The sequence below is a fragment of the Danio rerio genome, chromosome 1 (assembly GCF_052040795.2).
Source record: "Danio rerio strain M-AB ecotype USA chromosome 1, GRCz13ab, whole genome shotgun sequence".
Lineage (NCBI taxonomy): Eukaryota > Metazoa > Chordata > Actinopteri > Cypriniformes > Danionidae > Danio > Danio rerio.
Genome location: NC_141021.1, coordinates 56,429,497 through 56,441,694, shown reverse-complemented (window position 1 = coordinate 56,441,694; position 12,198 = coordinate 56,429,497). Strand labels below are relative to the sequence as shown.

At 38.9% G+C, this 12,198-nt stretch overlaps 1 protein-coding gene across 1 annotated transcript; it reads right to left on the bottom strand.

The window, feature by feature from the left end:
- Positions 1–488: 488 nt before the first annotated feature.
- LOC100536887 (uncharacterized) lies at positions 489–5,098 on the bottom strand. Its single transcript, XM_087238187.1, has 5 exons — positions 4,740–5,098; positions 3,689–4,465; positions 975–1,035; positions 821–877; positions 489–665 (listed from the first exon to the last, which is right to left on the bottom strand). Exons 1-5 carry the CDS (start codon positions 4,891–4,893, stop codon positions 611–613), a joined length of 1,104 nt encoding a protein of 367 aa, XP_087094313.1. The 5' UTR covers positions 4,894–5,098; the 3' UTR covers positions 489–610.
- Positions 5,099–12,198: the final 7,100 nt, after the last annotated feature.

Genomic DNA, 12,198 nt, shown 5'->3' with positions numbered 1-12,198 from the left:
TAACTGATTTATTTTATCTTTGCCATGATAACAGCACATAATATTTTACTAGATATTTTAAGACACTTCTATACAGTTTAAAGTGACATTTAAAGGCTTTTATTCTAGTTGAAATAAAACAAATTAAACTTTCTCCAGAAGAAAAAACATCAGACACACTGGGAAAATTTTCTTGCTCTGTTAAACATCATTTGGGAAATATTTAAAAAAGAAAAAAAATGTAAAGGGGGGCGAATAATTCTGACTTAAACTGTATCTGAGTAAGACAACAAGCATGCCGTCTAGTGAATGTTATGCATTTATTAAGTTGGTTTTCTTTTTGAAGTTTCTAACAAACCAGAGAACCATAAACCTCACGAACCATAGACTCACCAACTCTCTCACACACCGCTCCTTTAAAAACCTGTGATTGAAACATTCGACACGTATCTCAATATCAAACCGCAGAAGCACACTGTAATGATTAATGAAACTCATAAGCACAACACTGCTTCTCAAAAGATTTTAATGAATATAACGGTGTACGGCACACATGCTACGAGTGCTGGAATGTGTTAAAGCTAAGTGCAAAACTCAGGATTTCAGTCCAGATGTTGTGAATTCTTCATTGTTAACAGTCTGAGAAGTACACTGAGTTCACAACGTTGACACACTGTGGATTGAGCCTGTTAAAGGAAAGTAGCAAATATTAAAGCTTTTTTTTTTAGTTAAGTCCAATTAAAAATATGATTTTTTTGCAAAGACAGTCAATTTCTATTAATTGTGTTTTTTTGGATGGTTCTTGTATATTAATAGACCGTTTTAGTTTTCATTTACTTACAGTTCTTTCATTTCTTTCATTCCTTCAGCAAATGGACGGCCAGGACCATGTTCAGTACTATAATAATCAAACAAACAATGGTTTAAAAACCATACATATAATGTTATACTCATTGCACAACTGATTAACACAGAAAGAGATCAGTTTAACTCACACTTTAGTTATAAGAAGCTTGACGCACGCCAGATCATCAGTGATGTCATCATCAATCAGCTCTGAAAAGAGAAACTCACACTCATTTAAAACGTATTGATGCACGACCACAGCGCTCAGCAGAAATGAGAAACTCCAAACAGATCTATCCACTCATTTTCTTTCTGCTTGATATCTATTTCAATGGTCTCCACAGTGGAATGAACCATAAACTATGAAAGCATATGTTTTATGCAACTGATGCCCTTCCAGCGCAACCCATTACTGGGAAACACCCATACACTCTCATTTGCACACATACTCATAGACTCTGGCCAATTAGTTCATCCAATTCACCTATAGCGCATGCGTTTGGACTGTGAGGGAAACCGGAGCACCCGGAAAAAACCCACGCCAACATGGGGAGAACATGCAAACTCCACACAGAAATGTCAACTTGCCCAGCTAGGACTTGAACCAGTGACTTTAGTGTGAGGCGATCTTGCTACCCACTGCACCATATGTGATACCCACACTCATACGCTAAGGCCAATTTGCTTCAATCATTTAGTCTATAGTGCATGTATTTGGATTGTGGGGGAAACCGCAGCACCTCGAGGACACTCGCGCAGAAATGCCAACTGGTTTAGCTGGGACTCGAACCAGTGACCTTCTTGCCGTGAGGCAGCAGAGCTAACCCCTGAGCCTCTGTGCCACCCTATTTAAGTAACAATGCATTAAAAATATAAATGTGACACCTTGCTACAATCTCAAATAACTCTTTCTCTTTGAATGCATTTTAAAATGTAATTCACTCTTGATTCAGAGCTGAATATTTAGCATTGTTTTTCCTGTGATCTATCTTCACACAATTATTCCGAAATCTTTCTAATATGACGATTTGCAGCTCAAGAGATGTTCTAGTTTCAAAGCACTGCTCATTTGTAACATTATTAATGCCTTTACAGTCATTAGCCCCTTTCATACAGTGATAACATAAATATAGGGAAAATTTTCGTAACGACTTTACCGGTGAATTAAAAAAAACACTGTTCACACAGGCAAGGACGTTACGGAATTTTTCCGGAAAAGACCGTTCACACATCCATTACAAAATATTGGTAATTCTGACATTATTAACCAGAAATTACCTATAAACGCCAGAGCTTGTACTTGTAAACATTTGACAAATTCCGTGGATGGGTAAGTATTGTGAATAGGGTTGTAACGGTATGAATTTTTTACGGTATGATAATCATCTAAAACAATACCACGGTTTGACGGTTTCGCGGTATACGGTATGTTACAAATGTTACAAAATAATAGAACAGTGAAGCAAATTTGACTTTTTCCAAATAATATATTTTCAGTTACTATAAACAACACCACTTACAATGAACAAATAAAAAAATAAGAAAATAATAAATAATGTGTCAAAGTCCAAATAAAGTCCAAATAAACATGGTGCAAATCCTCAGTAAAAAAAATAGATATAAATATTTACTATACTATAAATAGTTACATAACGAAACTAGATTCAATATGGAACATCCTTAGGTTTTATGTGCCAGCATGGATATGGTTGTCTGTGGATATGGATTTGGATATGGTTGTCTGCAATGCAGACAAACAGCTGCACCTTCATTTGCGTCTTTTGAAAACCGCAAGAACAGTTCGTCTTTGCTGTGTCACTGTTTTGTCATGTTTCTGTGCTGCTGTGCATGCAAAAGTACTTACTTTTTTTTTTGCGTTTTATTTAGCCGCGCATAAATTTATGCCTATCTCTCATTCCGTGTTGTTCAAAGAGCTGATTGTTGGTCCACAAACAAAAGCGAAACCTATGCTTATTGGTTGTGATATAGCAAGTTTGAACCAATCTGGGCATGGAGGAGGGACAATGCATCAATGTATCATGTCTGGTTTGTCCGGAGACACAGTGACGAGCGTTTCTTTGTCAAATCAGCGTTGTCAAATTTTGATGACGTAACCGCACTGATTCCGGAGCCTCTAAAAGTCTGCGTTATGTTATGTTATGTGATACAGCACTGGAAAGCTGAGATTCTCTTCTTTATGCCAATCTTTGAATTGTATGAATCGGATCAGCGGATCAAAAGTTATTAAACATTTAAGAGCAATACTTATTTTTAGCCGCGGGCGGCCGTCTCGGTCTTTAAGGGTTAAAACCATTGATATGCAATTGTTCATGGTATGATAATCGTGCACGTTCAAATCGTGGCAGACCGTCATATCGGTATATTGTTACAACCCTAAGAACAACTTCGATGAAAACATATGGAGGAACACTGTCACATGTCGAGATGTACATAATACATGTGTTTGGTGGTGTTCACCGGCTTCTTCACATGCACACGTGTCAGAGCTTGAAGGTAAACAAACAACGGCGTACCATAAGGATTTTATCGATAATTTTTTAAAAGGAACATAGAAATGTTATCTGGCTGACATCTAGCAGCTAAATGTGTCTGGAAATATACTCGAAGGCTTTTATTTACATAAACCACGTGGACGTGAATGTGTCTGAGTGTTCTGATTGGCTAAAGTAGATGTCTTATGTCGGTGCGTTCTAGACGTGAATGCGCTCTTTATGGCAATCTTCCTTCTACATTAACACAGTGCAGCATTTCGGCAAATTACTGGAAATGTTACAACTTCTCTTTCCGGAAAATACCGGAAAGGTCTGTGTGTGTGAAAGGGGCTATTGTTTCATATACTCACTCTGGCAGCTCAGCCCGCAGAGGTTCGGTTTGCTACTTTGAGTAGAATTGCATGCCACATGGTCACTGAGCTGGAACAAGCCGTACATTGTCCACATCTCCGTGTTCTTGGGCTTTGTGGTAGGCGGTGGAAGGGTCACTTTACCAGCAGGACGGCCTTTTGCTGGACCCTTTGCAGCCCTTCTATGGCGAAATTCGTGACTGTCTTGTTCCTCTGATGACTCCGGGTGTGGGACGGTGTTATTGGGGTTGGTAATGAAGTTGGAGGTCACCGCAACTCTTTCTGGACCCTTTGGAGACCTTCTATGGCGAATTTCATTACTGTCTTGTTCCTCTGATGACTCCGGGTGCGGGACTGTGTTGTTGGGGTCGAAAGTAAAGTTGGACATCACAGCAACTCTTTTTGGACCCTTTGGAGACCTTCTATGGCGAATTTCATTACTGTCTTGTTCTTCTGATGACTTTGGGTGCGGGACTGTGTTATTGGGGTTGGTAGTGAAGTTAGAGGTCACGGCAACTCTTTTTGGACCCTTTGGAGACCTTCTATGGCGAATTTCCTGACTATCTTGTTCCTGGCTTTCAGGTTGCTCTGTTGACTCTGGGTGTGGAACTGAATTGTTGGGGCTGGGCCTGAAGTTGGAGGTCACGGCGACTCTTTCTGGACCCTTTGCAGCTCTTCTATGGCGATGTCCGTGACCATCCGCTAGTTCTTTGGGCTCCGGGATTGTATTAACAGCGCTTGTATTGAAGTTGGTGGTCAGCGCCACATGGCACACAACTGTAAAGAGAGTTTGTGTTAAACCAAGACACTGGAGATCAACAGGGATAGTTCACACAAAAATGTAAATTCGGCATTAATTTACTCATCCTTTATTTGTTACAAATCAGTCTTTTTTAAGTCCCATTCACACTACAAGTGTTCCTCATGAACAAAAGAAAAACCTACTAACAGATGAGAGTATTAAATATATTAATTCAAATTGAGCAGAGGCAGGTTTACTGCTGTATTTTTAAGTTCAACAGCGAAATGAAGACAGAAAATAGAGACTCACTTTTCGCCAAAATGTCAGTCGCATTCAGAGGCGCCCCAAGGACGGCTTGAAGTTCCTGCTTCAGACTGCATTTAGTCACAGTGGCACTATTACTCACACCAGCTGCCATGAATAAAACTACCACAGCCGCCAACATCTTCACTTCTGAATGCATTCTGAAGATCTCTGTGCTTCCGACAGGGAAACTGTAATTGAAAAATGACTGTCTGTGTGTACTGTATTTATACTGTATTTATAGACCCATCTGTTCCCCTGAGAGGGTTCATCTACACCTCAGGTACACCAGCGGCTTAAAGGTTAAGTGTCAGTTTGTGGGCAGTTTCACATCAATGCTCTGAATGAAATCTTATGATATGGTTTTAGGGATGCGCATCTTGAATTTCTTAAAATAGGACAAAACAATTGACGTTTTGTGCGTCTCTCAAATAGAAGGGATCAGATGTCATTTAGAGGTAAGACAACACCTTCACTATGACTACAGCAAAAAAAAGATCTGTACAGACTGACTGGTACATCAGACAATGCTGGGAGGAGAACTGAGTTTGTCACGTATGTACACGGAAGTGATGATGACAGTGCAACTTTTTGACCTGACTACATGCTTTACAGCGATGCTGACCTAAATTTCAATGAAAAGTAAAGTGTACAGTTTGATGATAGTGGTTTTCAAAGAAAATGAGCAACAGGCTTTCAGACAGATCAAGCAGATTCAAACAGATCACAAGCTGTTAGAATTCAATAAGAAGTTTGTACTGTATATAATCTTACATTTGTACACAATTTCTCCACATATTGCACCAAATGAGACCCAGTATTTCAGGTATGTCATTTCATAAGCATAATTTTTAACCAACACTCCTTTGAAAGAAAGAAAGTTTGAAAGAAAAAAGGCAAGTATTTTATTATTGCTTGATGTTTATTGTAACTGAGTGAAACATGCCACAGAATCTGAATATTTGAACTGTATGGTTGTCATAGTAGAACCCAAAACAGAATTATTTACGTTTGGAATAGATGTCAGAGAGATTAATCTATGGTTCAAGACTTGTTAGCATTTATAAATTAATTTTTGAGTCCTCTTTCCTTATTGAGGTGAGGTTGAAGATTAAAATGTAGGATCTGTAGCAAGGCCTGTGGTGGAGCTTAAAGGGGCTTATGAGGGTTTTTGATTGGAGGCTTTTTGGTAGGCTTTGGGCGCCTTGTGGTGGAGATTTTAGTTGACTTTGAGGTGGAGGCTGAGGTGGGGTTTGAGGAGGCAGTGGTGGGTCTTGCAGTGGAGGTTACATTGGGGATTGTGGTGGGGGTTGGATTGGAGAATTTGGTGGAGGTCCCATTGGGGATTGTTGAGGTCCCATTGAGGATTAATGTGGAAGTTGGATTGGGGATTGTTGTTGAGGTCCCATTGGGAATTGTATTGGAGGTCCCATTGGGGGTTGTTGTTGAGGTTGCATTGGAGATTGTGAAAGTTCCATTGGGGTTTGTTGTGGAGTTTGCATTGGGGGTTGGGCTGAAGTTTCCATTGGGGATTGTGGTGAAGTTCTCACTTGGGATTGTGGTGGAGGTTTCATTGGAGATTAATGTGGAGGTCGCATTGGGAATTGTAATAGATGTCCGATTGGGTATTGTGGTGGAGGTTGTATTGGTTATTGTTGAGGTCCCATTTAGGGTTGTTGTTGAGTTTGCATTGGGGATTGGGCTGGAGCTTCCATTGGGGATTGTGGTGGAGTTCTCACTCGAGATCGTGGTGGAGGTCTTATTGGAGATGGATGTGGAGGTCGCATTGGGCATTGTGACAGATGTCCGATTAGGGATTGTGATGGAGGTCACATTGGGTATTGGGGATGTGCCATTTGGGATTGTTTTGGAAGTTGGATTGGGGATTGTTGTAAAGGTCCCATTGGGCATTGTGGTGGAAGTCCCATTGGGGATTGTTGTCAAGGTTGCATTGGGGATTGTTGTGGAGGTCCCATTGGGCATTGTGGTGGAAGTCCCATTGGGGATTGTTGTCAAGGTTGCATTGGGGATTGTTGTGGAGGTCCCATTGGAGATTGTTGTGGAGTTTGCATTGAGGTTTGTGCAGGAGCTTCCATTGGGGATTGTGGTAGAGGTCTTATTGGAGATTGATGTGGAGGTCACATTGGGGATTGTAGTGGAGGTCCCATTGGAGACTGCTGTTGAGGTTTTGGTGGAGGCTGTCGTGTGGCTTGTGGTGGTGGTTGAGATTGCAGAAGAGTTTGAGGCTGTATTGCAGACTATCAATGTTGTGGATCCAGAGTTTGGCTTTGCTGTGGTTAAGAAATGAGGAGGCTTAAATGTAGGTCTTGGAGGCAGCTTTATTGGTGGACCTTTCAGTCGGTGAGCTTCACACAAACTGAACACCATAAATACCAGAGTCAACACTGCCAGCATCTTCACTGGAAGAACACTCTTCATCTCGGATATCTAGAGATTAAAGACTTCATTTAACAAATTTTCTACATCACAGTTGCACATTTGAATTGATGTAAAATTATTGTATGTCTTGAAATACAACCAATAACAACACAATGGAAAAAGCTGTAATTAAATATATCAAGATGGTTGTTATTAGGTTAATTTTATTCATCATCTAAAACCAGTAGAGCCAAATTCAAACACATTTTAATAAACAATACAAAATAATCCTTTATTTAAAGGTCCTACCAGTTGATTTGTTGTTGAAGATACAGATGACCAAGAGTCCTCAGATGTCAAGAGTCTTCTGACCTTCTCCACTGTCACTCATCAGACTTTTATACCCTACAATCACCTCCACCTGCAGCTGCACCTGTGCTGTTGATTCATTCCATTATTGATAATTCTGGAAATTTAAAAAAATGTGTCAGCAAGTAAAAGTTGGTTTTGGTTCCTCCCAAGGTTTCATCCTCATCCTCCCTAATCTACCATTTTGGAGAGTTTCAGAACATTTTTCTTTGCAGTTGTCATGTAGCTAATTGTATTTTTGTAATGAATTTACCTGAATTTAAATAGTACTCTGATAGTACTCTGCTTTCTTGATATCCTTGTATCTGTGAGGTAAGTTCAGAGATATTTAGTTTCTGTAAAGTAAGTGTGATTGACTCTACGTAAATGATTTAACATGAACATAAGCATCTGATTTAGTTCCCATTTAAATCAAGGTGTCAAAGTTTGGCTAGTTGGTATGAGTCAGTCAGCCACAATTCAGGACTTTCAGGTCATTTTCCTGCCACTCCAGATCCTTAAATCCTGAGTCTTGTCAATTTGGGAGGATCAGTATTTTAGGTGGACCCGACTTCTGTCAAGCAAGTTTAAAGCAATGCAAAACAATTTTTTTGGATTACCTGATTAACAGTTTATGTAACTCACAATTATAACCGTACTTTAAGTGGCCTAATGCACTGTTTTATGTTCAGGGCTGGAACAAGTTTTGCAACATTAAGAATTTATACTGACTGGAAACCATTATTCAGATAATAATAATAATAATAATAATAATATGAAAATGATGCATTACAATTATTAAGACTACACATTTTTTCACAATATCAGGCACAGTCAATTTAGTCATTTGAAATTTAGTAAGGCAACATTAAAAGATAAAAGGGTAAAAGAGGTCAGACACTGATGTTGGATGAGTGTTTAAAATAAGTTAAATCAACTCAATTCTTTTTGGGGGACATCTTAATAGTTTCTCTTAATCGTTAACTTAATCGACTTGTGTTGGGACAACATGAAGTAGCCTAATTGTGTGGAACTTAGTATTCTTACAATGCCGTATCCGCTATCATTCATCACAAAGGTGTTTTATTGGGTTGAAATCAGCACAGCGCATGAAGTCGAACAAGCCTAAAGATTAAATTATCGTCTTCACCCTTCTCGTCAGCTTATTTAGCTGTTTCTTTGTGTTTTTATACCTTATGCCTTGTTCACATCCATGATTAAGACTCCTATTCCAACACATCCCAAAGGTGCTCTATTGGATTGAGATCTGGTGACTGTGGAGGCCAATAAGTACAGTAAATTCTTTGTCATGTTCAAGAATTCAGTCTGAGATAATTCGCGCTTTGACTCATCAGACCAGGCAACGTTTTTCCAATCTTTTATTGTCTAATTTTGGTGAGTCTGTGTGAATTGTAGCCTCAGTTTCCTGTTCTTAACTGATAGGAGTGGCACCCGGTGTGGTCTTCTGCTGCTGTAGCACATCTGCCTCAAGGTTGGACATGTTGTGTGTTCAGAGATGCTCTTCTGCAGACCTCATTAGTAACGAGTGATCTGGCTATCTTCTTTGACCTCTGGCATCAACAAGGCATTTGCACTCACAGAATTGCCGCTCACTGGATATTTTCTCTTTGTTGGACTATTCTCTGTAAACTTTAGAGATGGTTGTGCGTGAAAATCCCAGTAGATCAGCAGTTTCTGAAATACTCAGATCAACCCATCTGGCACTAACAACCATGCCACATTTAAAGTCACCTAAATCCCCTTTCTTCCCCATTCTGATGCTCAGTTTGATCAGCAGCAGATCGTCTTGACCATGTCTACATGCCTAAACGCATTGGGTTGCTGCTATGTTATTGGCTAGTAAGAAATTTGTGTTAATGGGCAGTTGGAGAGGCATACCTAATAAAGTGGCCGATGAGTATGTGCATGTTTATTTATATATATATATATATATATATTACAGGACAAGTCATTGCACTTCTAATCTTGTTTTCCGTCATATCCTTTTTTCTGCAGGTTAGTTTAGAGTTCTCACATAACATGTAAACAGACATCCAATCCCGGCAGACATAAAGAGGCCTCATCTGACGTGTCTAAAAGATGCACACAATCACTATTGTGTTTTGTACTTTTCATATGTAGAACATGCTGTTTCCCCTTAGTTCCATGAAAACCAAATCACAACTTTCTTAGTACTGCACATTATGTGGTATTATAGATCTACCATCAAATTTGAATAACTTCAAACTTATTTCAAACAAATGATTCCACTTAGGAAAACTGAAACAACATTTCTCATATTGTAATTTCAGCATTATCACTTGTTGTTTTATAGTCACCCATCAGACTTTTATACATTGCAGTTGTTTTCAGGGCTCAACAATAAGGACAGCGTGTGAGATGCTCAGGACAGTAGACAGGATCGTTACTGGCCCGATCGAGCCACTGCTGCCTTGTTACTCAAGTTTAATTTGCCTGTGACTATTTGTCAATTGCGTGCAAATACAGTTTTAGAATTGAGAAACACTTTGTATTTTCAAGCCTTCAAATGCTACCTTCTCAGTTCCTTTTATCTGATTGGAGGTTGGGAGCATGTTATTAGTACAGCATAGAGACAGCAACATGGTGGTAACATCAAATGATGATGCCAAAGGAAAACATTTGTTTCTAACATCTTGGAAGCAGACATATATGAGGGTACACCATGACTAAAAAAAATTAATTGATCTTTTGTACAGTTTGCCGTCAGTTTGGCAGATCTTTAGCCATCTTTTGTTTCAAAACACTTAGAATTTTGTTCATTGCACATCAGGGCTGGTGTGGGACTCATTTTCAGCCCTGGAGTTTCAAGCCAGAGCGGCCCACCTCAGTTCACGACTGATTCCAATTCAGTTTCTAATGGCACCATCACGTCTTTTTCAAGAAAACTGCTGCCTTAGAAATTCCAATGTTCAGCAGCCCTAACAGTATTTTAATTTCTTAACAATAAAATCTAAAAAAAATAAAATAATTTTCATGGGAGATTCGCGACATTGAAATGCAATGTGCCTACCACTGGACCACATTGGCACTATTACAGTGAGAGTAAAAAATAACTAATGACTTGCGACCCTTAAGACACAGCACTACTTTCTTTTGATGGCTCAATCTTTTTCTCCTATTTTTAGATTTCTGATCAAGTTATGTCAGATTTATTAATGTAGTGAATCATTTGATTTTCATTGCGCAGGTGTTTTATTCATTTTATTCAAATTCTTATATTCACTAAGGTGCCGCTGTTTGGGGTCGATAGTTACATTACATCATCATCATTAACGTTAGTTAACCTGCAGGCTGCATTTTTCTCACGGGGCTGCGAGAAAATAAATAAAAGAGCGGCACTTCGGCAAAATAATGATTAAAAAGAGTAAAGCTATTGTCAAAATAAATAAATAGAAGAAAAACGTGTGACTGCTGAGAGTGCAAGCAGCTAGGAACACCGGCCCTCGCGGCCAAAAAATAGACCGGCCCACCGGGAATCCTCCCGGTCCTCCCGATTAGCCAATCCAGGCCTGTTACACATTTATTAACATTTTTGTAAATATTTAAATTCTATATTTACAAGCATTTTGAAAAAAAATTTAATAGTGGCTAAGAAATAGCTATTAACTTTTTTTTTGGGTGGGGCTAGTGAATATACTGGCAGGGCAAGTAAAAATCTGAACCACTAGTCCGATTGGGCCTGTAGAAAAAATCCTTAGCGTTGAACCCTGGCTTATACTGTCATTTTCTGTCCTGTTTTGACAGCTTTCATCAATAAATACATAAATATAGGTCTGACAAACTGTAAACTCAGAAGTAAAAGCCTAATAGTTCTGCAAATTAAAATGATTTAAAACATCTAGGTTTCAAAGTTCTTCAAAGGCTGATTTTTGCATGTATATTTGACATTCTACACATTTCAGATGAAATAGAACTACAATATCAAAGAACTATCACAGAACGCTGAGGTGATTTAGGAATAAAACACTTAAAGTGCATATCAACTGATCTGTAATAACAGAGAAAGCAGTTTACTGCTCATCCTTGCATAGAGAAATATCACAGGCAGGCCCAGTATAGTTGTCGCCGCCTCATCTTAGTTTCAATCTTTTCTGCAAATCCAGCATTGAATTGTGCATTTTCTAAAACTTAAAGGGCCCCTATTATGCCCCTTTTTTACAAGATGCAAATAAGTCACCCCATAAGATTGTGCTTTTTCAAAAGAGGGCGGAGTCACAAACACGGATATCATCATTTGTACATCCTAAAACTCCTCATTTACAATGCTATTAGTTGCTGACATAATCTTCATTGCGTACGGTATTAAACTCTAATGGCAGACGGCTGCTTCTCACTTAGGACAGTTTATGCTAATGAGGGAGAGATTGTCATTAATGGGGCGGGGCTTTCCCCCTCTCTGATGACACGTACAAAGGGAGAATGTCAATCAAAGTGTTTCTGCAGTTCTGTTTTTATTAAGTGTGATTTTAAAAATAATATTGATTAATTTGTAACATTTATAGGCTGGCTATATCTGCACTACACAATTGCGTTAAACCCCTTATAAAAGTGTTATTTGCTTAATAGGTTTCATTTAAAGGATATTTTCATAGTACAATGACCTCAATACCTCAAAAGGGAATGTTGATTTCTCCCCTTAAAAATGGCTCTAAATATTAGCAATATTAAAGCAATAAAATTCAAATAATACACAAGT

Bases quoted from the DNA above. Each gene is read 5' to 3' on its own strand.
- LOC100536887 (XM_087238187.1), bottom strand. From the start codon at position 4,893: ATGCATTCAGAAGTGAAGATGTTGGCGGCTGTGGTAGTTTTATTCATG. The intron at 4,466-4,739 runs GTGAGTCTCTAT...CTCTCTTTACAG, and splicing joins GACTGACATTTTGGCGAAAA to TTGTGTGCCATGTGGCGCTG. The intron at 666-820 runs GTAAGTAAATGA...TTCCTTTAACAG, and splicing joins ATGAAAGAAATGAAAGAACT to GCTCAATCCACAGTGTGTCA.